General features: G+C 42.9%; 1 protein-coding gene across 1 annotated transcript; it reads left to right on the top strand.

Annotated features, from left to right (window-relative positions):
- Positions 1–3838: 3838 nt before the first annotated feature.
- Positions 3839–27481, top strand: LOC147446236 (ultraviolet-B receptor UVR8-like). The gene is made up of 13 exons (XM_086525499.1): positions 3839–4011; positions 4240–4384; positions 4546–4656; positions 4739–4799; positions 5568–5683; positions 5750–5835; positions 5916–6117; positions 6209–6262; positions 26351–26461; positions 26539–26595; positions 26710–26879; positions 27149–27251; positions 27393–27481. The coding sequence occupies exons 1-13, from the start codon at positions 3986–3988 to the stop codon at positions 27453–27455; spliced, it is 1305 nt and encodes a 434-aa protein (XP_086381625.1). The 5' UTR covers positions 3839–3985; the 3' UTR covers positions 27456–27481.
- The last annotated feature ends 319 nt before the right edge of the window (positions 27482–27800 follow it).

Genomic DNA, 27800 nt, shown 5'->3' with positions numbered 1-27800 from the left:
GGTATTTAAGCATGCCCAAGTAGCATTATATTTATTTGTAAAAATTTCCAATCTCGTGAGAGCTCCCAAGCTTACCATGACCAATACTAACCCACTTGTACTTAAGATGCTAGCCAACGAAGATAACAATTAAAATCAACAATCATAAGTTGTCAACTAGCTTTAGGCTAAGATGAGGCAACCTTCCTTGTACATTGGTAATAGGTCAATTTTATGTCAAGCAAACTGAGCTACCAATGCACATAGAAAACACATATTAGTCATAAGACAAGTGGGAGAAAAAGTTTCTCCATAATCTATGCCTTTCTGATGTGCATAGCCTTTTGCAACAAGTCGAGCCTTATAGCGATCAATCTCACCATCCAGCTTTCATTTCAACTTGTAAACCCACTTTGTACCAATGGCCTTTTTGCCAAGAGGAAAATCACATAAAGTCCTATAAGTGCATCATATTCAAATTGCATGGCAACCATCCACCAAGAATTTTGTGCTTCATCAAAAGACAGAGTTTCCTCAACATCACATAAGCTAGACACAGCCAAAGCATAAAATTTGATGCATAAGATGCATGGTAAGGACGTGAATGAGTACGATTAGACAAAGATGCATCCATTTCACTGTCACGTAAAGTATGCACCAGCCATTTTGGAATACCTCTAGCCTCTAGTACATTTCCCTCATTTGAATTTACATTCAAACTTCCACCACTAAAAAGAGGCAACAAACTTTCTTTAATGTCCTGTGAGCTTACATTACTGTCTCTAGTACATGACAGCAAAGTCTAAACAGAATCTTCCCACAACACAACATCTCGTGAAACCAAGATACGCTTTGTTTGGGGATGGTACAACATGTAACCTTTGCTTTCAACACTATAGCCAACAAAAAGGCATTTAACCGCCTTATCATCCAATTTTTTGTGTTACATTTGTGGCACAAAAGCATATGCCAAACAACCAAAAACACGCATGTGCTCAATATAAGGCTTTCTATCATGCCATGCTTCATATGGGACCCATAGACTCCAAATCTTTTGTAGGACACATGTTAAGTACATAAGTGGCACACATGATGGCCTTAAGCCAAATAAATGCTACAAAGCTTGACTTTTGACCATACATCATGCCATTTTCGAAGTGACCTATTTTTCCTCTCAGCAACACTATTTTGTTGAGGTGTATATGGCACTGTACACTGGTGTTTTATCCCACAACTAGCCAGAAATGCATTAAATTCTTGAGACATATACTCCCCCCCTCGATTTGAACGGAGGGTGCCCATAGTACATTTTGGGACATTTTCAACCATAGCTAGGAATTTTTTATAGCATATAAACACTTCGGACTTAACTTTAAGCAAATATACTCATGCATTCCTAGAGTAATCATCAATGAAAGTCACGAAATTACAAGTAATTTCCCAAGGACGGAGTTGGCATGGGCCCACAAACATCACTATGCACAAGCTGCAACCTACATGTGGCCCTAATTGAACCATCCTTTGGAAACTTTGAATGATGCATCTTACTCAAAATAATACAACCTTCACAAACATGTTTGGCAGGTGCTTCAAGAGGCAGCAAAGAAGCAACCATATCAAATTTTTGCAAACGCAGCAAACTAGCAAAATTTAGATGCCCAAAACATGCATGGCAAAGTTTTGCATCTGAAACAACCTTTGAATCCACAACAGCATTTGTTGAATTCTACCCACACTTGTCATACAAAGTGAGCTTATATAGCCCACAACATAAAATGCTAGATGCAACAATTTCATCACCAAAACTAAGATCATGTACTGTGAAAATCTGTCATCCACAAATTTGACTATAAGACCAAGTCTAGCAAGTGCAGATACAGACAAAGAATTTATCTTGATCCCAGGTATATACAATGCATCAACAAGTGTGAAAGAATTGCCATTTGCAGCAGTAACCACAATCTTTCCAACTCCCTGAACCGGATAAGAGGCATTGTTGGCACAAGTAGTAGCATTCCCATGAGGGACAGACTCAAGAGAGGTAAACAAATCATGATGTGAGGTAATGTGTTTTGTAGCACCAAAATACCACACATGTGAATCTGCAATAATTGACATGCATGCATCATGGATAGCACGATCATAAGTACACTCTGCACTAAAAGCCCACTCTGCATCTACATCAATACCCACAATCTCCTTTCACAGAAGACTCTACAATAGCTGCAACTTGTATTGGACTCTGCAGTTGATCCAGCCTCTTTCTTCTTAGCCTCTTTTGCCTTCAATTTTGGGCACTGCTTGATCAAGAGATCATTATCTTTACAATAATGGCAACCATCTTCTCTTTTCCCTTATCACCAGAATTCCCATAATGTGACACTAGAATACGCAGTATGTGGATGCGATAGGCATAAGCAAATTCATTTGTGTAAATTTATGAGTTTTATTTTTGATACATGATTTAAATCATTATTTTTCACAAGTATGGTTTGTAGATTTTACCTTAGCAATTGAGGACAATTGCTTTTCTACCGGTGAGAGATGTAATGGAAATGGAAATATATTTATTTATTGCAGCTAACAGACGGCAAAAGCGTAAGCGGTCAATAGACTATGTGAAAGGATATCACATTTATTAATATTTCATTAAGGTGCTCTTTATGAGCTATGGTCACTGTACGTCTGGGCGGACAATATATCACTTTGAGCATTTTAGAAATTTATAAATAAATACGTGCAAGAGACAACAGTGCATGATCTAAGAGAGACAGAGAAGGGAAGAGAATCGAAGAGCACGTGCAAGTGCACCTCCTAGAGTGGAGTGCTACACAGACACGACGAGATAGGAGAGGTGAGAAGAGAGAAGAAAAGACACAAACGTTAGGTGCACGGGGGATTGCACCTAATGTCTGTGTCTTTTCTTCTCTCTTCTCACCTCTCCTATCTCGCCGTGCCTGTGTAGCACTCCACTCTAGGAGGTGCACTGGCACGTGTTCTTTGATTCTCTTCCCTTCTCTGTCTCTCTTAGATCATGCACTGTTGTCAATTGGTGTATACACACTTCATCAGGTATGTAGATTTGTTGATTTATTGCCTGTAGTATGTAGATTTTATGTATTTTGTAGGCCCTTTGCGTAACTATGTGTTGCAATTTCATTGGCTAACACATCAAGGTGAATAGTCACAATGACTTACATAAGATAATGGGAGTTTGCATTTTGTCTCTTGAACGAGAGCATTAAAATTGCATCCATGGTTCTGTTGGCCAACACATCAAGTGAATAGTCACCGTACCATATTATGATGGGAGTTTGCATTTGGTCCCCCTCTAAAACACTAAATAAGATGAGGAGGGTGTGTGTGAGAGAGAGTGTGGCCCCCTAGTTAATGCCTCTCTTGAACGCTCTTGACTCCCATCAAAAGCAGGAAAAAACATTGACTTTGCCATGTGGCCTTATTCAACAAGCTAAATTTAATGGCCCACTCAACAAATGGTCCACAAGTGCTCCTAAGAGTTCCACAGTCTACTTAGGTCTTATGAAGGCTGAAAACATTGACTTTGTCATGTGGTCGTTTCCAACAAGATTCATAGTCCACAATTGATTTCCAAAGTCTCGTAGGCCTTATGTAAGCTGAAAACATTGACTTTGCCATGTGGCCGTTTTCAACAAAAATAATCTGATGGTCCACGTTTGCTCTCAACAAGGTTAATCCAATGGTCCACAAATGCTCCCAAGGGTTCCAAGTTTTATTAGGCAAAAAAGGAAGAGCATACATGCCACCCAAATTAAGTGCACAAACAGTCATAGCAATATCCCACCTTTCTAAAGGAAAGGTACTTTGGAGAAAGCATCAAGGAGATAACAAGTAAATAAAGTTTAGTTGCTGCTTAATCCATCGAAAGTTGCATTGTTGCGCAAGTATAGTTGCTGCTGTACTGCGCATTTGCACGAAAACCTACGGCTGGCAGCTCGACTATTTTCCTGCACATGACCGGGGGAGCATGCAGAGCGAGGCGGTTTTAGCTTGGTGAGTCTCTCTCTCTCTCTCTCTCTCTCTCTCTCTCTCTCTCTCCACACACACACACACACAGCGAAAGAGAGAGAGAGATCATGTTAGATGTTTTTCAATCGTCACGAGTAACATATGCGTGATAAAGATTGCTTGTTTTGTATATATGTCTTCACCGTTATCAGGAGAAGATGATCGTATGTGTAGGGGTTCTGTTTGACTTAATGGGTGAATCTTTGGTCTTAGGGGAGCTGGAGAAGATGGGCAGCTTGGCCTTGGGGACGTTTGTGACAAAGCTGGAGTCTGTGAAATTGAAGCTTTGGAAGATGAGCAAGTGACATGTGTGGTTGCTGGCAGCCGAAACTCATTGGCCATCTGCAATGACGGGCGGGTAGTAATATAACTGTCATTCCATCCCTTCCTTAATACTCATCTGCAATTACACACGCATATGCAATGATACACACAGGGAGCCCCGCTTTACTTCCTTTTGTGTCGCTGCTTTTTATGTCATTGATGGTGGTTTGGCCATTGTTCAACTTCTCTGTTTAGCTCTTCACTTGGGGCTGGAATCAACGAGGAACCCTTGGGCATCCACAAGAAAGCAAGACTGAATGTTCTCCAAGTCAGGTGGAAGCCCTTGCACACGTGAAGATTGTTCAGGTGATAAACAGTGCTCATTCTTTGTGTTTCCTGCATTTGCATACAATTTCCAATAGTTGTTAACTAGCTGAATGGTGGCCAGGCGGCAATTGGTGGTTGGCACTGTCTTGCTGTTGATACGGATGGGCGTGCATATGCCTGGGGTAGGTGCACTTTAACTTATCGAAGTTGGCAAATGGGTGGCTCATCCTACCTGCTTAGGTTCTCAAGTTTGTGTAGTAACAAAAATGCATATATATGGAGGTATTGCGATGAATACCTCTTTCAAAGATAACAAATTATTGACAAGTATGTTTATGTTTGGTGCAAGTAAGATTCATTGTGGCGCAACTTGCAAGAATACTAAAATGTATGTATAGATGCTAGACATATACAAAAAAAGTATGTGCATACCTCTTTCAAAGATAACAAATTATTGACAAGTATGTTTACGTTTGGTGCAAGTAAGATTCATTGTGGCACAGCTTGCAAGAATACTAATTGCATGTATAGATGCTAGACATCTTTTAATGGACCCATAAACACTACATTCAATATATAGGGCAAGAAAATTACAAAGGAAACACAAGGAAAAGGCAAAGTCAAAGAAGAGATGAAGAGAAGTAGAAGGTACAAAGACATACACAGTGGTATTCACTTTTCAAACCTTTCTTATAGAAGAGGGCCATATCTTTTGACTTTCCAAAGGTCTTGGGACTCTTCAATGGCAACCTTGTTCGACTTTCCTTTCATTAAATTACTTCCGACTTTTCTCTGTTGCAGCTTTGAAAGGATTTCTTACATTGTGCGAATTGTAGAGGCCTACTGTTTTTTAAAGTATTTTCTTGCACTTAATTGTTATGAACGCTTCTATCAAGTTGTTCCCTAATTCCTTTGCACCCTGGTTATTGCAAGGGTGCTTGGATTTTCAGGTGGTAATGAGTATGGACAGTGTGCAGAAGAGCCAGAGCAAAAAGGGGATAGCAAAGTGTTAAGGCGAGATATTGTCATTCCTCAACGCTGTGCTCCCCATTTGCGGGTTCGCCAGGTAAATATATGATTGCCTTTCAAAGCATTTTCAGAAGTTATCAGAATTGAGCACGGATTTGGGCAGGTGGCAGCAGGTGGGACGCATTCTGTGGTCCTTACATATGATGGACTTGTGTGGACATGGGGGCAGCCATGGCCACCGGGTGACATGTATGTTTTGAATCCATTACCTACCTATTGAATATGAAAGTATGTAAATGTATCCATTATATTCTTTATATTGTTTGCAGCAAACAAATCTCCACTCCTGTGCGAGTACAGGGACTGGAGAATGTCAGACTTATTGCAGTCGGTGCTTTTCATAACTTGGCTTTGTTGCAACGTGGCGAAGTCTGGGCATGGGGTAACAATGAATATGGTCAATTAGGAACAGGGGATACCCAACCACGAGCTCTGCCGGTTCCAGTGAAAGGCCTGGATGGTCTAATCATGGTTTGAAACTTTTCAACTTATTTCGTTGCCTCTGCTTTTCCCTTTTGGGTGGGTAGATCCTAGCGTCCTCAAAGTTTTGTGGTTTTTATAGGAAGATATTGCTGCTGGTGGATGGCATTCCATGGCGTTGACTCCTGAGGGAGAGGTAAGACCATTCGCTCTGTAGTTTGTTTTACACAGTAATGCAATTTTCTTGAGCTGGCTGTGCAATACTATGAAAATCTTCACTGTTTTTTTGTGACAACCTTTTCTTGATGGTATGTTTAGCATCCATGTCCATGTGAGGCATATACAGCCTTTCAATTAAGTTTTCAAACACTAAAACAAACCTTTTTGTGTATGTATATGCTCGTATATACACAAAATTTGTGCTGCTTCAACAATCCGCTTCTGCAAAAACTAGGATATATTCAGTGTTTGGGTTTGAGCTTGGTAGTAAAGAGCGTCTCGTTACATGTCATGTAACAATGAATTCACTCTAAAGTGTTTCAAAATTTCCTTCTTGTTGTGGCTGCATGATGATATTTGTGGCTTGGTTATTTCATAAAAACGATAGATTTTATTAGAAATCTTTCCTACTTGCATGGTGCAATGTGCACAATGTATATAGTGTATGCAATTGTTAGTGGTTATCGTCATGTCTATATGTAGCCGATGGGGCAAGGCTTTTGTAATGCGAATGAAATAAATGCAATGTGCTCAATACTTATTTTGCCTAGGAAGTGCGACTTGTGCCGAATGCCGTCCGTTACAAGTGTGTTCAAGAGGTTATGAGAAGCAAAAGCATGAGGATTTGCATGCATTTGGAGCTCAAATAATGTTTTCACTTATGCTTCAAAATTTCTCGATTCATTAGTTTTACTCAAAAGAGGTCAATGAGAGACCTCCAAAACAACAAAATGTGGCACCAAAATGGCCAAAACATGCCTTTTTGTAAGCCTACAAGGATTAGAATTGCCGTATCACTCACAATTTTGTGGTGGTTATGTAAAAGGTGCAACAGAAAAGGTGAATCGGAGGACGAACAACTTTGCAATTGCGAGCTTCCTACACTGATAAACCCCTTGCTGCATTGCCAACTCTTGCTTACAATACACTGCCACTAATGTTCTCTAAGTCGATTACTTTTTCTGATCAAATTTTACTGCATTTTCATACAACTTATGTTGTACATTCTTGCTTGATGTGCTCATCATTCTTGGCCACCACAATCGAAGTTTATATATGTGATTTTTTGTACCTACAGGTCCATAGACTCGTCATTCTTGGTCGTAAAATTGAATTGTATCTATGTGATTTCTTGTATCCATTACCACAACTGACCCATTTGGCAATCATGGCACACTAGTTGAATTCGGGGCTTCGACATCCCCATTTTCATGCATATGTTATAATCGGCTCTTCCTTTGGATGTTCGTGTATCTTTTATGTGAGCCGCCTTATGTCCCGCTCATAGGAGAGGGGATCTAGTCTATGACACCGTCAAGATGGGTGCCCAGAGTTTGGGCAGACGTAGTGTGAACCCGGCCAGTGTGGCTAGTCACTTTTATAAAAGGAGGCAAAGGCCTTATTTATAGTGATCGACCCTTAGTGGCAGAGTGCGAGCGGTTAGCTTGTGGAGACAGGAATTCGCAAGGTCACTTTGAGGAGGTGAGACCGGGTGATATGGGACGCCCAATGCACGCCTATGTTCTCGGATGTTGGTCCCAGTGAGGGGGCACTGTTGAATAGTGGCTATGGCCAGGTGGTTAGTTAGACACCTATCCATAGGCGGTACATGTAGCAGGAGATCCTCCCGCGTGTTCATTTGAAGTATTGAAAAGAAAATTGGTTACAGTCTTAGAATTATTTACTCTTGGAACCTCCGAGAGATGCAGGTTGCGGTTTGGGGCACGTTTGGTTGTAAAAGGCCTCTATATTTCATGGCCCAGACCTTTTTAGGTTATTTGCGGGAGGAGTGATGAGGAAGTTGTTGAATATCTTATGGCCCGGACCTTCTTGGTTATTTGCCGGAGGAGTGTTCATCGACCATTATATGATTCTATGTTCTGTAACATGAATTTATACTCATCTGTGTTGCATTGTGATGTGTCAACCAATGAATGTACTTAATTGAGTGAGATTGCTTGGGTATGTAAATTTAGTGTATCAAGACACTCCTCTAAAGATCAACACAGTATGGGTGTGATGGCTAATTTTTGCTACATCAGAATATCAAGAGCTTTGATATGGAATGAGAAAACTGGATGACCTTGATGATGACCCTTGGATGTTTTTATCTAACTTAAGTTGTTTTGCAAATATAATCACGAATGATTTCTCTTCTTTTAAGAAGGGGGGATGTCACAAACTAATGACGCGTCGAGCCTCTGGAGACCCAGGGTTAGGACTCCCTGAGCCTAACCCTAGCCGGAGTCCTAACCCTAGCCAACCTACAACTTTCGGCCAAGGGGTCTAACCCTAATAGAAGAAGGGAGCTGAAGAAGTCCTCACCAACTTGTAGGTTTTTGCAAAGTGGCTTTAAAATACAAGGGTTAAGGATTATAAAATCGTAACCCAATCCATCTTACTGCACCCTGTTCGATGGGGCCTAAAAATAAAGTAGGTCACACAAACAAAGTGCGTAAAAGGTTGTTGACGTGGCTCTTCGTAGCTTGATGCTGACATGGCAACGCTGTACGAACAGATTTTTGGGCGTTAGTTTTTGAGGCCAGATGCTTTTAGACTCGATGCTTTTCATTTAACTGCTTTTGGATGGCCAAGGGCCTATAATATGTACTATGAGCTCACTCTTTGGCATTCTATCGGCAAGAGATGCAGAGCAGAGCCTCAAGTGTTGTACCCCGTTGAAGAAAAAATACTGAAAGGGGGGCCACAGTTTGGGGCTAGTGCACTCAAGGGGTGGAATTAAGCCACTCTGTGTCTGTCGTAAAGTCTTTCTTTGGGATCAATTGTTTTTGAAGTGCCTAAAGTTGTGTTCAGTCTATTCTTTTCCGTCGACATGTGGTGCCATCTTGTTACACCTGTAGACGTATGAACTATGTTGTTGTAAGCAAACTCCACCAAGGACAAAAACTTCTCACTTAGTCTTCTGATCAAAGATGTATGACTTTAATAAGTTAAAACCACTGAGTTGGCTATCTCCACCTGCCGATCTGTTTGTGGATGAAACGAGGATGAGAATTTAAGCCGTGTGCCTATATTCTCCCATATTGCTCTTCAAGAATCAAAACAAGCTTGTGAAGCGAGGATCTCTATTTGAAAATATAGATTCATGCATACCGTGTAATTTGAAAATTTGTGAGACAAACAACTTAGCCAAATGGTCGGCTTCTAGTGTTCTCTTTATCGGAATAAAGTGGGTCCGTTTACAGAACTGGTTGATGGCTGTCCATATGCATCATGTCGACTTTGTGTCACAAAGTGATGACGTGGCATTGCCGATTGGACGTACTGCGGATAGAGGGAGGTCCAAATTCTAGTGAAAGATGCAAGTAAAGTTTAACCAACTTAAAGAGCCTATCCGGCCCTTGGGAGGCCTAAATTAAAGATCTTGAAGCTTATAAGTTGTACCAACTTATGGTCCCCGATCGAGGGGCCTAAAACCTATTTTTAAATAAAGCTGGATCCAAAATTGCGTGAAGATACTAACGTGACAGCGTTGTATGGACGTTCCGCGATTCGCGCCGACTGCTTATGTGGCACCATATGGATTTCCGCAATTTGTGATGGCTGCCCTAGCGCTAGCTTTTGGGGCCCATATACTTTTAGAACTGAAGCTTTTCATGTAGCTACTTTTGGAATGCCTTAAATAAAGTGCCAGGGCTTCTTGCTTGCCAGTTTGTACGCTGTGGAGTGCGGCAGAGGCGAGGACCCTTTGACATTGTACTTTGTGAAGCATCAATATTAAAGAAATACCGAAAGGGGCACCAGTCTTTGGGGCTGATCCCTCTAAGAGTGGAACTTCGCCTTTGCCATGTCGTCTCTTTTTCTCAGTTTTGTTTAGTTTGTTGAGTTGTTTCAGTTTTCTCACGTGTGTTGCATCATATTATTGGCTTGGGGTGCCCAAGTCTATTACAATGGTATTAGAGCCCATACGGTTTTTCCATCTACAGAAAATCCGATCCCTTTATTTGCAGCACACATGGATTTAGTTGACGAGTCTCGCAAGGAAGAAACTGTTGCATACGACCACTCAGGTTCAGGGGAAAACATTGAAGATTCGAACAGACCTTGGTCACCTTTTGACGATTCGGAAGGGGAGTACGAGCCACCTCCATCCACGGAGTATGAACGAATGGAGATGCAACGTCAACGACAGGTTGATGCCTGTGCCCTAGCAGATGCTCGAGTATTCAAAAGATCCTCGGTATGCAAAATTTTTGATCAAGCACCCGATTGACGAAATGCATTCCCGATGGCATACGACCATGCGTTCATGTCTGAAGTCAATTTTGTAGAAGACACCTATGTCGGCAACACCTATTAGAGGGTGTATTCAGAGGATGAATTCGATGAAGCAGTAGAAAGGCGAGTCAGTCGACTCATGAAGACCAAGAAGCAGCCAAGGAGACAGAGTCGAGCAGTAGACTATCCTGGCTACTTGGGTCGAAAATTTACTTTTGAGAATGCACAAGTCAAAGAAGCGTGTGCGCTTTGAGGGTGTTTCCAGTTCATCCTTATCCTCTTCTGATAGCTCAGACAGTTCTTCCTCCTTTGACTCTAGTGACGAGGATAGAAAGAGTAGGAAGAGGAGAAAGACTCAGAGACATAGCAAAAGCACCTAAACCCCTCGGCTGGGATCTACATGTTGGCTCCGTTCTTCAGTGGCTTGACGCGTCAACAGCTTGTGACATCTCCCCTTCTTGAAAAAAATAATCGTTTGCGATTACTGGATATTTGCAAAACAACTCAAGTTAGCTCAAAATTTTCCGAGGGTCATTTCGAGAGACAATCAGTTTTCTCATTCCAAATTGGTGCTCTTGATATCTTGGGTCGTTGGCTTCCCAAAAAAATCTTATCCAATAAGGAGTTTCATTCAAGATCGGAGCTCTTGAAATTCTTGCGTAGTAAAATTAGCCATCACATCCAAACTACGTCGATTTGTAATGGGTGTCTTGATGCACTAAAACTACATACGTAGGCAATCTTACCCAGGTAGGAATATTTTCAGTGGTTGACACATCACAATGCAACACAAATGCTCACATGTGCATGTTACAAGACATAGAAACATAAAGCTGCCAATGAACACTCCCCTTGCATCCAAGTCGGGGTATGAGCTGTTCAACGACTCCCTCATCACTCCTCCTGCAGATAATGTAAAAGGGGCTAGGCCGGGAGATATAGAGGCCTTTTACAACCAAACGCCCCCCAAACCGCAGCGTGCGTTGTTTGGAGGTTCAAGCATAGTGTCATTTTGAGGTTCAGGCACTACCAAAACGGCATTTCTCACTACTACACCCGGGAGTAAATCACCAAGCATTGAAACCAGTATTCAAACCATAGTCAAACAATTCAAATCGACACCAAGACAGGTTTAAAAGAGATACCATCCATTTCATTCAAATTCCAAACAGGATCATCAAACAAGGTCTCAAACAGAACTCAGAAAAGTGGTAAATCAAAGCGAAAAAGCATTCTCGACATGAATCAAGCTTGAAAGTCGACAAGCCTTTCGTTTTAAAACGTGTTCGTAAAATTAGGTTAGATTTCTTCCTTAAGGTTGTAGCCGACCATAGCATGGTCCATAAGCTCTTGAATAGTTGAAACAAGCCTCGATAGAGTGTTTCTGTAGCGGTGATGGTAGTCCCAAGACATAGCAATCACACACTGGACCTCGAATCTTATCAGCTCGAGATGAGACACTTGTTGAAAGACGTCGAAAAATTTTAAGTTGTAATCTGCTAGGGTTTTTGTGGGAAGCCTTTCAAGATACCCACCTTTTAAGAAGCTGCAAGGAAGATGTCTAAAGGCATGTAACTTCGGGCAAAATTTTTCTTAAAACCTTACCAAGTCGTTGGAGTGTGCTATGGACTTCTACCACTACATGGCACTGCCTCTGAGAAAAATAGTGGCTCGAAAAATCTTCGATCCTTCTCTTGCAAGTGATCTTTATGGCTTATGCCCTATAAGACAGAGCAATGAAGACGGGAGCGCGCCCGATGCGCGATGAAGTGAGGGTGGGAGTGGCTAATAAGCCTCGGGTCGGGACACGAAGATCCTTTAGTAAGCTTTGGAAGTGCCAACTTGTTTTGTCTGCTCTTTGGTAGGACCGGTATGCTTTCAGAAAAGCACACGCTTGAAACTTTGATACCGTTGTCACGGGAACGGACGGCACGTGCTGACGGGCACCACGTGCCAACGGAAAAGAATAGATTGAACAATTTTAAGCGCTTCAAATAACAACGGAATTGAAAGAGACGTACGACACACGAGGCGGGGAGTGGCGGAGTTCCACTCCAAGAGAGCACTGGCCCCAAACGTTGGCGCTCCTTTCGGTATTTCTTTATATTGCTTGAACTGAATACAACGTCGATACTCCATCCTTTGCACCTCCATGTCATGTGACACATCCAACCCTATGTGTCCGTGGACAAGCTACAACACGATAAGGGTTGAGTCAGTCCAGTCAGTCTAGATTAGAAGTGATTTGGCACTTTTGTGAGTCTATTCGTAGACCGTGCATGTCCAGTCACTTAGTGTAGATGCATATCCTCTGGTTGCACACAGCATGATCATAAGCATTCCCATTAGAATCCATCAGAATCCTTTAGGAGAATTTTCCAGTGCATTTAGCCTATTTTCCCTATTTTTGACATTTTTCACTTATTATTTTTAAGTGACTTTTGTTGGAAAGTAGGTAGGGCAATTTTGCTAAGTTTGTATATAAACAAACTAGAGCTAGCACTATTTGGTAGAAGAGGCAACAGGAGCTAAGCTCAGCAGGCAACTTCTCAGCAAGACCAAGCCTTGGTGGTTTCCCTCCAAGCAAAGACCCCCAAGCATAGCGTTTTTCCTTCCACAAGCCATCGCCAACAAGTCCCAGATCCTAGCGTTTTGCATCAGTTTTGCCATCGCTAGAAGACCCCAGCAAGCTAGCGTTTTTGCAAAGACATCTCAGCCTGGCGTTTTGGAAGATTTCAGCCTTTGCATGTTGGCAGCGTTTTTCAGCCATGAAGGGCCTGCGATTTCAGCCCTAAGAAGATAGCAGATTCAGTTGGAAGGACCATCAGTTTTCAGCCTTTAGGAACCTCAGTTTTCAGCCCTAAACCTGCAGATTTTCAGTGTCAAAGACCCATAGAAAACAGCCCCCAAATCAGCGTTTTTGGACTAGTCACAGATTCCAGCTCATAGCGTTTTTGGACAGCAGTAGAAAGATTGCAGATTTCAGCCCTTAGGTCGAGTTCGTCATCCCCGTCGTCATCGTCAACATAGCCTAGTTCTGCATCAGTTTTATGCATCATCATTGTACCCGTTTGTGCAATCAATCGTAGACCACTCTCGCCAACGAGAATGGGGCCTTCGGAGGAGGGTTTTACAATGTCTCTGGTGTCGTATCTCTCTTCTCTCTCTATCTCTGAGTCTCATACACTTGCACGCACAGTGTCCACTCACTTTGTTCATGATCATAGCACTCTCCATTAAGAACAGAAGGCTCTCCCTTTCATAAGAACTAAAAGGAACCTTGAGCAAATATGGATCACTCATCTTGAGAAAGAACAACATTCATTCCGCTGCACCTAACACTCCATGTCAAAGCGTGCTAGAGATTGAGCCATCTGCACATATTTCAAGGCCCTTGGCCTATGAACATCAGTTACATGAAAAGCTTCAAACTCAAAATTATCTGACCTCAAAAATTGGCGATGAAAAGCTTCCCAGCATAAATCACGGGAATTCGTACCCTGCCACGTCAGCATGCTGCGGTGCGAATTTTGGAAATCCGTACAGTGTGCCACGTCAGCAGCAATCGTGAATTTCGGGTTGTCCGTGCAGCGCCATGTCATCAATTTTTACGCTGTGTGTGTAGGTCTAGCTTTATTTATGTCTTTGTCACTTGGGCCCCATCAGATGGGGTCCCATAAGTTGGTGGGAACTCTTCTTAAAACATAGGCTACTCGGCAAGACTTTGCAAGTTGGTAAAACTTCTTCTGCTTCTTCTTCTTTGGGCTTAGGCCTCTTGGCTGGGATCTGTAGGCTGACTCCGTTCTTCAGTGGCTTGCCACGTCAGTAGTTTGTGACATGGATCCGATCCTTTTTGAGGGAGATTTTTATGAAAGAATCTTCGTGCCCCGACCTTGGACTTATTAGACACTCCCACCCTTCGTTCATTGTGCGTCGAGCGCGCTCCCGTCTTCATCGCTCTGTCTTAAAGGGCATAAAGCCATAAAGAACCCCAGATTACATATGGGTTCTCACAGAGAATTTGACAAAAATAACACCTTTCAGGGGGTAGGCAAAGAAAAGTTGAAATCTGATGCGGGAAGTGAAGAAAAGAATGAAGATGTGTGCAAATTTTTGACGGAGAAGTTTGCCAGAGCGGAGTACAAGTGCCAACTGCAGGTTGACACGTGTGTGAAAAGATTGATCAAGTACTCTAGAGACCTGAGATTTGCGAAACACCTGAGGAATTACCTGATCGATGAAATTCACTCAAGATGGGGTGAGGCCATTGATTCTCCTCTCAGGTCGGGAGGAAATGTGAAGCACAAACGAGTGCAAAAAAGCGGAAGCTGTACTCGCAGGAAGAACTGGATAGAGCTGTTGACCAAAAGATGAATTAAATAATGAAAGGCTTGAAGCACTCTCGAAAGAAAAGGAAATTGGTGGATTTCCCCGGTTCTTTGGGTCGGAAATCGAGTTTCGAGGTGGCAAGCAGATCGAAGAAGCGTGCTCCTGTCAAGGATGACTCAGATTTTTCTTCATCATCAGAGAGTTCCGAAGTTCGTCGTCCTCTAATTCTAGAGAGGTTGAGAAAAGGCGGAAGAAGCAGAGAAAAAGCAAGAACAACGGATTTTTGAAAAAGCATAGAAGGCATGGAAGCCCATCTATCAGTTAAGAGGAGGAGAGCTCGTCCTCTTCATACAATGACCATATGAGCAAGAAGACCTAGGAGTTCAAGGAAGGGGATCAGGCCGTCAGGTTCGAGATGTTTTCAGGCTACCACGACACCCATCGAGCCCTTGAGTTTGTACAACAGCTTGACGTCGCCTTCTCTGGAGGTGCGAAGGGTGGCATCTTACTTGAAAGGAACTGCACAGACATGGTGGTCTACTGTGTTGTTACACAGAGAAGCACCTGTGACGTGGTTAAAATTCAAGAAAATTTTCACATCAACTTGGATACCAGATGAATATGAAAGAGATGTCATCACGGCTTGGCATCACTTGAGAATGACTAAGAAAGATACATTGGATGACTATTGCGAGAGGGTTTGGGATACTTATTTGCCAGTGTCTTTGTTTCGGAAGAGTACTTTGAGAGACCAGATTGAGCTGTTTTGTTGTGGATTACCAAAAGAGATTCGAGATTATTGTCTAAACCAAAATTCTAACTCTATTCAAAGACTTATGGAACATGTCGAGCAACGATTTGGAATGCATGCCGGCTCATTGAGTGAAGAGAATGAATTAGGGGAACCGGATGAGAGCTCATCACAGGACTCTGGAGAATCAGACAGTTGCACATCTGAGGGTTCCGAGGAACTAAGGGAACTAGATGTGAGTTCATCAGAGGATTACGGAGAAGAAAGGGGATCAAATAATAGTGCATCTTAGGGTTCCAATGAAGGCTGACGTGCCGATGGACAGGGGAGGCTAGCTATCCACAGGTCCAAGGGCACAAGGAAAGAAAGGAAAAAGGGAATCAATACGGATAGGATAGTATCCACCTCAGCAAGGCAAGAGTCTGTTAGTGAAGAGAATGAATCAGGGGAACCGGATGATAGTTCACCCACAGGACTCTGGAGAATTAGATGGTAGCACATCTGAGGGTTCCGACGAACTAAGGGAACCAGATGCCCGTTCATCAGAGGATTTCGGAGAAGGAAGGGGATCAAATAATAGTGCATCTCAAGGTTCCATTGATTGAGACTTACGTGCCGATGGACAGGGGAGGCTAGCTACGCACAGGTCCCAAGGCACAAGGAAAGAAAGGAGAAAGAGAATCAATTGGTAGATCATGTGTGCGTGCGTGCGGTGTGTGTTGTGTTTGGGAGCATATGTTAGTACCTAGGTCTACATGCACTATGGGGCACTGACTACGTCAATGGGGATGTCGTGGTAATTAGTCAATACTATGCATGATGGAGCTGATGGTTATATTGTCTTGTGGGTGCTACCACGGGTCTTGTGGGTGCAGACTTCACATTGTGAAGTTTTTGTCCAAGTTACAACCTATTGATATTGTGTTAATTCTTTCTATCTTTTGTGGTGCGTATGCCCTATCAACTACCTCATTTTTGTGCTAATTTTTTCGATTTAATGCTTTTTTTAGTGCTAGGCTTCATTATGGCCGAGTCTGCCCTTGATCTTCGGAGTCATGACAGAAACTCAGTATGCTACACTTTGTGTTGATGTATGCTTATCTGTGCGTGCGTGTGGTGTGTGTTGTGTTTGGGAGCATATGTTAGTACCTAGTTCTACACCCACTATTGGGCACTGGCGACGTTAGTGGGGATGTCGTGGTAATTAGTCAATACTATGCATGATGGAGTTGATGGTTATGTTGTGTTGTGGATGACTACCACGGGCCTATACTTTGCACTTCCCTTTAAGGGTGAATCTTCGCTTATCCTGGATTCATCTAGGTATATAAAAATTCCCCAGATCTAGGTGAAGTGTCAGTGGACAGGGAGCTTGAGGAGCAACCTAAAGTGGAAGAGAACGAGGAGATTCTCATTTCAGAACAGATACTGGTTCACATGGAAAGGAAAGAGAAAGGGAAAGTGAACGACAGTTCTTAGATAAGAACTATCCGGCATTGGATGCGAAGTGGATGGAGGAGGAGGACCTAGCAGATACTCCTCAGATTTGGAACTTTACCTTGACGCTTTTGCTCTAGCTTCGACTATTCCAAGAGTTCTCGGAGATCAGCGGGTTGAATCTGGTGCATGCGGGACTGCATAAGAGGGGAGTTACTCTGCTCCTTTGTCACAGATTACCTAGATGGAATAAAGTCATTGACTTTCTTTGGATTTCAAGGATACTCATGGGGCTGACAATATTGTGCTGGATGACTTTATGAACCGGGAATTCCTAAAATATATTTGAGATACTTGTGCTCTCTCATGTGAGTAGTGTTTGAGTGCATGTTTGAAAGACGAAATGGCTGCAACAATTTGGTCTTGTGATTCCAAAGAGACGAGATGGACATGATAGCAATAAGAATTAGTCAATCGAGACATTTGTGGAGATTTGGGATAGATCTAGATGCGATTGCTAAACATGTTGCCGATTGATCATGATCTAATATCTCGATGGACATAGTGAACGTGATTTGAATGTTCAATGTTAACTAAGTGTGTGATTTGTGAATTGCATGCTATGTGGATGTACTGTCTTGAGGGGATGGTCATGGGCATGGTTTGCTTGATTGAAATGTGAAATGAAAAGATATGAATTTGATAGTAACCTGATTCAGTAGATCAAGGACATCCATAAAGATATGAATTTGATAGTAACCCGATTTAGTAGATCAAGGACATCAATGTGGTGTGGATGTGATTGCTAAATGGGTACAATGATTAGGATTTGTGTCTGAGACCCTTGACAGAAATATGATTGATCAATGGCTAATGTCTTTGTAGAAGTGCTAGATTGGTCGAGTTTGGTGTATGAGTACATAGAGTGAATGTCTACTGAAGAAAGTTTCTGTCCTTTGGTTGTTTTTGCAGGTGTAATCGAGGGCGATTACAATTCTTTCAAGAGGGGGAAATGTCACATAGTGATGACGTGGCATGACGAGCTGGACGAGAATGGCCGAGTAGACAAGAGAAACTGAACTGATCAACTAAGAGAACTTATGCAGCACCGGCGGAGGGTCCAAAACCCTAAAAGAGAGAAGCTTGATCTTTGGAAGGGATTTTCGTAATTCGCACTGACATATTGACGTGGTAGGTCTGTACGGATTTTCGCAAATTGCGTTGCTGGTGCCACGTGGTAGGGTGTATGGATTTTTGCGATTTACGATGTCAGTTTTTGGCGCTAGCATGAGAGACTAGAGCTTTTGGGTGAAAGTGCTTTGAACTTGATGCTTTTGGGGCTCTGCTTTTGGGCATCCCTTGTAAAGTTTATAAGAGCCCTTGGAGCCTCACTCTGCAAAGCATCTGACGCAGAGTGTGAGAGCAGATGACCCTCGGGAGTTGTACCTTGTTGAGATCAATAAATAAAGAAATACCGAAAGGGGTGCGAGTCTTTGGGGCCAATGCTTTTGGGCGTGGAACTCCGTCGTGCCATGTCGACTCTCTCTCTCTCTCTCTCTCTCTCTCTATATATATATATATATATATATATAAATTATTATTATTATTAAATTTTAGTGATTTTGAAGTTTCTGTTTGTGTGTTGCTATTGATTTCTCGCTTGGAGTGTCCAAGCCTGTTACAATGGTGGTCTACCCTACTGTTACGGAGGGAAGCACCAATGAAGGGGCTACAGTTAAAGCTAGTTTTTACTTCTTCATGGTTCACTTAGGAGTACGAATGTGACGTGATCATAGCTTGGAATCATTTGTGGATGACCAAGGAAGACACATTGGACACCTATTGTCAGAGATTTTAGGATACTTTTCTACCAACCTCTTCATTTAGAAAGATCACCTTTAAGCAGCAGATTGAGCAATTTTGCTTTGGTCTACCTAAAGAATACGGGACTATTGTTTGCTGCAGAAATCCGAGTCCATGTAACGATTAATGGGAAATGGCAAACAATGGTTTGCAATGCATGCGTGTACTCTTACGTATCCCACTATTCTGGGTGGTGAGATGGTTGTTTGTGTCCATTGCACTCTCTCACTAAAGGAACGGAAGGCTCTTCCTTCCGTAAGTAAAAGGAACCCTTGAGCACAGTTCGGAACACTCATCTTGAGCAAAGTTCAACATTCACTTCCGCTACACCTTATACCTATGTTGTTTCCTTTGAACTTAGATTGGTGCCGATTTCTTCTCAACATGGACAACCTTTCTCCTTTGGTGAGAGTGTTATGCTTCAGGAGGGGTCACAGAGTGATGATGTGGCATGGCCTAAAGGACAAGCCCGACAGAGGGGTGCAAAAACCTAGTGAAATGAAGCAGAAGTTGTTCCAACTTACAGGTTCCTATCAAGGGGCTCAATGTTACATGCTTAGATGCTCTAAGCAAGAAATCAATGGCAACACGAACAAATACTGCGAAATCACTAAACTTGACTAGACACGGCACGGTGGAGTTCCGGGCCAAGACACACTAGCCCCAAAGATTGGCGCCCCTTTTGGTATATCTTTACTATCGCTTTGCATAAGTACAACTCTCGAGGGTCCAACTCTCTCCGCGAGTCGAGACTCTGCGTCCAGATGCTCTGCGGAAGAGTGTCTTCAAGGCACTTACAAACAGTACAAGGGATGCCCAAAAGCAAAGCCCAACACACAATCCAAAAGCACTGCAACCAAAATCACCTCCTCTCCAAAAGCCCTCGAAAAACTGCCAAAAAGTAGCTAGCGCAAAATAGGAAAATCCATACAGCCTGCTACCATCACATTGTTAGAGTGAATTGCGAAATTTCGTACAGCAAGCCACGTCAGCATGTCAACGTGATTTACGAAAGTCAAAGTCGGCCAGAGATCAAGCTTTTGGCTTAAGAGAAACGTTCGCAATTGATAATTTAGCTGAGGCATTGGGAACTAGTAGGGGGAGAAGCTGTCCCCCGGTCCTAGATGAACCATCACGATCTGCATCTCTATGATGAGTTGGAACGGTCCAACATCTCCAATGGATGAAAGATCGGCATGCCGTTGCCAAAAGCGGACATAACTGTAAGAAATCGCAAGTACACCAAAATGTCGCAAATTCTCACAGAGTAGAAACACAAGAACAAAGGAGATGTGAAAGCTGTGCCCAATGAAGCACAAATAGTTGATGCGAGAAGGTGGAAGTGACTAGAATTTATCACGGAGGCTAAGAAATTGCTGAGACCACGGGCAGAGACAGATGATAAAGCAATCCTGCAAATAGAGAGCGATGAGTAGCGAGAGAGAATACCGAGTTCAAAAGAGTAAGCTCCGATAATACGGAAGCTGATGGCGATGTCACACGGATGGGAAGAAAGAGAGAGCTTGTCGAAGTTGAAGGAGAAGGAGCCGACAAGGGAGACCCAAGGTTGCAAGGCAATGAAGGAGGAAGCGAGAGATAGGTGATTGATTGCTGGTAGTACGTTTTCCCCAAGAAGAGGAAAAACATTGAAGCAGAAGACAAAGCGATACTTGAAAAAAAAAGCTACGGGTAATTAACCATAACCTAATAAGTGACATTATAAAGAAACGATGATATGGATAATAAGACTACGTAATAGTTTGAAAACGTTGGAGAAGTAAAAAGGTTGGTGTTACAACAAACCTAAATGATTTCGGGAAAAGGGGGAGAGGGAGAGGACACGAAGTAGAGGCATGGAGAGGGCAATGGTGAGAGGAGCATATCATGCGAGAGTAGCAGGGTCTTTGATACCATGTCAGAGTGTGCAACTGAAGAAAATCACTAACACAGGAACGCGAGAGAGAGAGACAAACGTAAGAGAAAAGCTATGGAGGTTAGTGACGGATAAAACTATTGAATAAGGTTAAGTCACATCGTCTTTAGGAGTGTTGCAAGTTTCTCACTTGTCTCTAGAAGATATGGTTTATATTTACATGAATGAAGATTTTGTAAATATATAAATTTACGGTTTTTCAAACTCAACCCCAATTGCATGGTCTATAAGTTTTTGTATAGTGGTGACTTGCTTGGAGAGGCAATTCTTGGGTAGTGGTGAAGGTAAACCATTTGTCACAAACGGGATCGCATAGCAATATATAATATACTCGGATAAATAGAATTTATCACTTATTACTGAAGCCAGAGGGTATAGAGAGAAATAGAGAGAAAAAAAGAGTGAGAAGATCGACACAGTACTGGGACCAGGAGATGAGTGGTCCTGAAACCGGCTCGTGGGGCGGTAGGCTTTGGCTTTCACCCAAAATTCTTTACTTTACTTTAGACACACAGAGAAACTTCATGAATAAGCATGTGACTAGAATTCAACACTTCAAGACAAACCACGGCCTGGTAGCTAGAGCACTACCAAGCAGACAACGACACCATGTTGGCCCCAAAGACTGACGCCCCTTTCGGTATTTCTTTATTCTTATTATACTTGAGAAAACCCTGTAAACTTCCACAGGATGTCCCACTTTTATCGGGCTGAAATTCCTCTACTTCAACTTGATTTCAGCAACATAACCACAGTAGAAGTCTCCATGGACAAAATCCCGAGCAAACATTGACTTTCCACGCACTTTAGAGCGCTTTGCAAAACCTGGCGAGAAATTGCAGCTTGCTGAATTCTCTGTTTTGCGCTCTGATCTACGTGCCGATTACTTTTTAGGGTAGCCCTCGAGCTCTCGCACGTGTAGGGTCACTTGCCCCTTGAATTAGATGAGATTCCTCGCGGGAAATCTCTCCAAAATGGCTTGTACAAGCACCTAATGCTTTCCCGAGGCTCCCTTGACAAATATACGATCCGAACCCTTGCACCTAGCCCTCACCAAGCTATCCAAACCTGTCCATAGCTGTAATTGCAGGTTTTTGACCCAATTTCGCCAGCATAACGGTGCAAATATCCCTGTAGATCAAAAGTACACATCAAGGACACTTTCCCTTGCGGTATGGAAGCTTTCTAGTGAGCTGCAGGTCAATTTCAGCATGCTGTAATTTTCTGTTTTGCCACTTTTAGGTGCCTATTGCCCTGTACACGCATCCCAAGGCCTTGCTGAGGCTCCCTTGGCGATTCCCTGTAGTTTAGGTGCGAAACCGTAAACCTGCAGAAAAACACAGCAGGCTGTAATTCTCTGTTCTGGACCGTTTCGAGCGGAGCGAGCACGCCTATGCGTGTCTCAGGTGCTCCCGCACGCAATGGGATAGTTCCCTTTCAAATCAGACGAGTTTTCACTCGAGAAAACTCTCCGTTTTCGCATTCCTTCACAATGGAACTGTGCGTACCTGAAGGGGATTAGCAATTAGCTAATCCGATTTTGTACAGAAGGCTCTTGCCTTGGCAAACGCGCATAAAACCCCCATAATTGTACATGGTCATCTGAGAAGCCCAACTAGTGGGGCATTACCATATGCGCAAAGGGGGGAGAGAGATGCTCGAGAGCAAATCGTCGCGCTACATAGAGCAAGGGAGAAGGCAAGCTTTCCATTAAAGCTGTGATCACCTGCACCCACTACTCACACACACTGTAGCAACCCCCAATGAACAAAAACCAGTCTCCACTCTCAAATCGGGCGCTCCCTCTTCATGCAGATCTTGCAGATCAGCCTGGAGCCGCCATGTGTCCAGTTTGCCTCTTTTGAGTTAATTCCCTAGTACCCACCAACTTATAAGTGTCGCGAGGGGCCTAAATGACTTTAAACTGAGCCTAGACACCCTTTTACTGCTCGGATTACAGTGCCGATTAGCCCAACCAACTCGTGGTGACCTGCCCTTCCCGATTGCTGGTGAAACTCCTGGCCGTCGGCCGTTTCACACTGGCCACGCAATGTCCGGTCATTTGCAACTTAAAAAAGAGGGTCCCAAAAATTAAACAAAAATCATAAGAAAGAAACCAACAACTCAAGTTAGCAATCGCCACGTCCTCGTGACAGGTCCCTTTACGTAACAGTATCTTTATTACTGAGGAGAGTCTATACAAGCACTTGAACCGAACGTATTACCACGTTCATTCTAGAATAAGACTTGATGGTTCCTAGAAGCCTCGGCTTCCTATTCCTAGGGCAAAACTCTATTCCAAGGAACTTCCGTTCCTTATTCCAAATCCTCGAGAACCAAGGTTCTCGCCTCTGGATCTCACCTTCGAGACTCGGGGCATGGCATCCTTGCAACTCTTTTCTGACTCTGTTCCCAGAGTCCTTTTCTTGTAGAACAACCTCTGCTTTCCCGGACACGGAGTCCTTACTTGGGAATCCCCACTTCCGGATCACAACTCGAGAGACTACCTCTCTCTGATCCGTGGATCTACTTCCCAAACTTGGGTACAAAACCCTTGGGCTGATCTGGCTCTAGTTCCTTTGAGCGCTTTCTCCTGCAGAGGCTCATGCCTTCCTTTGCTCCTACTCCCTCATGAAGAGGAAGTACACCTGCAAACACACACAAACACGGGATAACAATTTGTATGGTGAATCCACAATTGATACCTCTTGCTCTTTGCACTGGAAAAACGACCTCCGTGCTTCGTAGTCTCGCGATCTCTTGCATCTTCTGGCAGCAGAGTCTCCTCTTGTTGGTGCTAGCAACTCCTTTCTTGAGAGAGGGCGTGTGATGCTTTTATAGCTCCTTGGCCACGACAAGAATAGCTGAGCGTTGGCTGTCCTCGTAGAGATCGCGACGTTTTTTTTTTTTGGCTCTTTTGCCAGAGAGAGAGAGAGAGAGAGAGAGAGAGAGAGAGAGAGAGAGAGAGAGATCGCTGGCTGGTTTTTGCTGCTTTATTTTCCAGGTGGCTGCCCACTTATTAAGTAGGCGGCCGGCGTATTTTAAAAATAGTTTGAATTAGCCCAAAAACTCAATAAAACCTTATAAGTTAAAAACAATGCTTTCACAGCACTTCCTAGGTGTCCCTGGATGCAATCACATGCACAGTTGCAATGCAGACATAGACTTTCTCATCGGAAAGCATCCGCTTTCCCGAAAAGCAACCCGCTTTCTCAGAAAGCATCCGTTTTTCCTCAAAGTTTCCTTTGAACCCATCTTCATTCAAGTGCTTGTTCATCCTTGTGCACAGTTCTAACACAGTTCAGAATTTCCTCCTGAATATGGATATTCCCTTTCCGATGCACCCGTCACCCACCTTGTGACCCATCAGGTATACCCATCACCTAGTCTTATCCTACCGAACTTACGGTACAATCTCCTTCGCGATGCTCTATGTCACCCATCCTATGACGCATCAGAGATGTCCGTTCTCGAATGATCCGATACTTCTTCCCGATGCTCCCTGTCACCCATCTGATGTGACACATTAGAAGTACTCGTTCTTGGTGGCCTTACAGATATTCCCGTTCACAGTGCTCCTGTCATTACTCTGAATGACGCACTATAAATATCTATATTCGGATGTCTCTAGTGAGAAAAACTCACTTAAAATTTCAATAATTCATTTATAATTTTTTTGGTGTTCCAAGCGAGAAAACCCTCACTTATAAATCCAATAATTCATTTAGAATTATTTTTCTGTCAAATAAAGCTAGTTTAGCAACACCAATAGTATATCATTCACATTGATTTTTGGATGGAGAAATTGTAACCGAGATGATACCACGTGCCGATAGAAAAGAACAGACTGAACATACTTTTAGCACTTCAATAACAACTAAAGAAAGAGAGAGAGAGAGAGAGAGCACACGTGACACGGAGTGGCGTAATTCCACCCCTGAGAGTACTGGCCCCAAATCATGGTGCCCCTTTCGGTATTTCTTTATATTGCTTAAACAAGGTACACTCTATGGCTCTTGCTGTGCATCTCTTGCGGGCAAACTGCCAAGAGTGAGAGCCCACATTTCATATTTAAAGGCCCTTGGCCATTCAAAAGCAGTTTACATGAAAAGCTATAAACTCAAAAGCATCCGGTCCAAAAGTGATGAACCCAAAAAGATGCTAGCACAAATTATGGAAATTTGTACACTTGCCACGTCAGCAATGTGATTTGCGAAAATCCGTACTGGTTGCCACCCTAGCAGCGCGATTTGCGGAAATTTGTACTCGTTGCCACGTCATCAGGTCGTTATGCTTGTGTGTGTTTGTGGTTGCCGGCTTTACTTGGGCCCCATCAGACAGGGTCCCATAAGTTGGTAGGACTTCTACTTAGGGATTAGGCCCCTCGGTCGGGATCTGCAAGTTGGCTCTAATGTGAGCGATATATGGTTCGATCACCTTCTCCACTCCAAAAGTATTGTCTTTCAAAGCAAGTGAGCACCATGTAAGAGCTTATGGACCATGGCACCATGCAACTCCTGGTTATGAACTCATGAAGGGGAAGCTTGTCTTTGCGGCCGAAACAATCCAAGCTCCTGTGGCTAAGGATAAAGATACCTCCAGTCTGCCTCTACGACCACGACTCACTCAGAGGCAACGAGAGACTCTTTAGCAAGAAGGAAGGTGTTTTGAATGCGTTCAGACAGGACATACTTCCTACATTTGTCCTCATAAAACAGATAAACAAGTCCCTCCCGCCAAGAAGGCAAAAATAACAGTGGGATTGGTTCTAGACATTTGTGCCCTCACCATGCCAAATGCATCCAAAGAATTATGTTGAGCTTATAGAAAAATTTAAGGCATCAACGCACGTATCTTCTTTGATCTGAGAGGGAGTAAGAATTTCATTTCACCCTTTTTTCTTAAAAGTTTGGATAGTGATTGCAATCAAACTGGTTGCGAAATTTAGGCAGCTACTGGTTACACAAGCAATCTTATACTACTTATTGGCTCCCTTCCAGTCCCATTATGAAATTAGGGCATTGCGATGCGTTGTTGCCTTTGGTGTCCTTAGAATGATGTGAACATCGCTATTTGATGACGAGTTATTATCCTGCAACAAAATGGAAAGTCGATTACTCTCAGAGTTAGACTAACGGAGAGCAACCCTGAATGATTTTGTCTTCAAAACTATTGTTTGTATGTATATGGATATTTTATTTGAGAATAATTGTTTAGGTACTGTTTGGACCCGTCTGATTTTGTTTGAACCTTGTTTGGGTGCTTTCTGAACTTGTTTGATACTTGTTTGGATCTGATTTCAATACTATTGGGAAATCTTTTATACGGATAGCTTGGACACTTCTTGTGACATTCTGTTTCATCTACTAAACTTTCAAACACTTCAAGACTATTCAATCATTCAGCTGCAAGCTTTCTTAAGATTATGAGATGTGATGCAATGGTGATTAAAGCTGAGAATTATGATTGAGAGTACTTGTTCGATTGACTGAGGCTTTTTTTCTGTTTGACAGGTATATGCATGGGGCAGGGGTGAGCATGGTAGGTTAGGATTTGGTGATGACAAGAGCAGTAAAATGGTCCCTCAAAAAGTATCACTGTTTGCAGAGGAGACCATTGTTCAGGTTTGAGAAGTGCTGGATTTTCTGCTTAAGAGTAACAGAATTACAAGTCAGATACTAATAATCTAAAATGTCTTTAGGTTTCTTGTGGTGGTACACATTCTGTGGCATTATCAGCTGCAGGCCGGATGTATTCTGTAAGGCCTTTTTTTAGTTTGTTTTTTTCCCAATGTCCATGTCTTGAGTGTGAATCTCTCTCTCTCTCAAAGTCGCATCGCATTTTGTTCTCAATTGGTCGATATGTTGTGTAGTTTGGGCGAGCTGATCATGGGCGCCTGGGGTTTGACCGTGCTGTCACTACTGGACATCCTGTTGAAGTGCCTGTGACACTTGGAAGGAAGAGCTCTGGTTTAAGCAATGGGCAAAGTCAATATTACGAAGGAAATGGTAAAAAGAGAAGTGATCCATCAGATGGCAGTTGGTCAGTCAAATACATTGCCTGTGGTGGGAGGCATACTTTGGCTTTGGCTTCTTGGATATCCTCAGACCACATGCAATAAAGCAGATCACAAGAAATGCAGGAACTCGTTTGTGACAGCAGTGACTTCAATGAGGGTTTTTTGAAGGATTACAAATGATGCCTTTTTGTCATTTGTTTGGAAATGGCCACTTGAATGGAAGCAGCTTTACGAACGCTGTCAGAGCAGTATGGAAATAATAGTATGTGACATTGTACCATGTTTACCATAGCCCGGACGTTCATTGGAAGGCTCAGTGCAAGAGCATTTGTGCCTGCAACAGTGCTTCTGGAGCAAATGTTTGTTCCTACAAAGAGGGATTGTTAATTGCAGAGGTAAGAATGCATAAATAGCCTACCTCAATGAATATGGTATGCTAAAGATTTTCAAGAGAACCACACAATCAATTACATCGTCATTTTTGTTGTTTAGTAAAAGCATTGATCTTTTGAAGAGTTAATTGTGTTCGTGTCCAGGATTTCGAATGCATGGCTCAGTCCATTTTTTGTAAGCTCTGCCTAACGAGGCCAAATGAGTGAATGTATTGCTCAAGTTCATGGGAGTATTTTTTCTCTCTCTGTGCGCTACATATGCCATTACCTATGTAGTCACCTATGCTCTTGTCTTGAAGGCTAATGCATGCATCGGGGAACATGTTAACATGGGAGGGAGAATTCATGAGGAGATTTCTATTTAGGGTTTGTTAGGGAAAGCACAGAGAGATCTCGATGGCATTTGGGTGACTTTTGACACTTGCAAGGAAGCTTTGGTTTTTTTAGTAGATGCAAAATGAAGGCCTCTCTGTAGATGCAACGAGTGGAGCGAGTGATGGTATGCAAGGAGTGCGAGTGATAATGGAAGAAGAGGGAAGGTGCAAGGAGGCA

The sequence above is a fragment of the Adiantum capillus-veneris genome, chromosome 12 (genome assembly GCF_014529385.1).
Source record: "Adiantum capillus-veneris isolate H3 chromosome 12, ASM1452938v2, whole genome shotgun sequence".
NCBI lineage: Eukaryota > Viridiplantae > Streptophyta > Polypodiopsida > Polypodiales > Pteridaceae > Adiantum > Adiantum capillus-veneris.
Note: the sequence above shows the minus strand (reverse complement) of the source record. Positions and strands in the feature narration are given on the sequence as shown.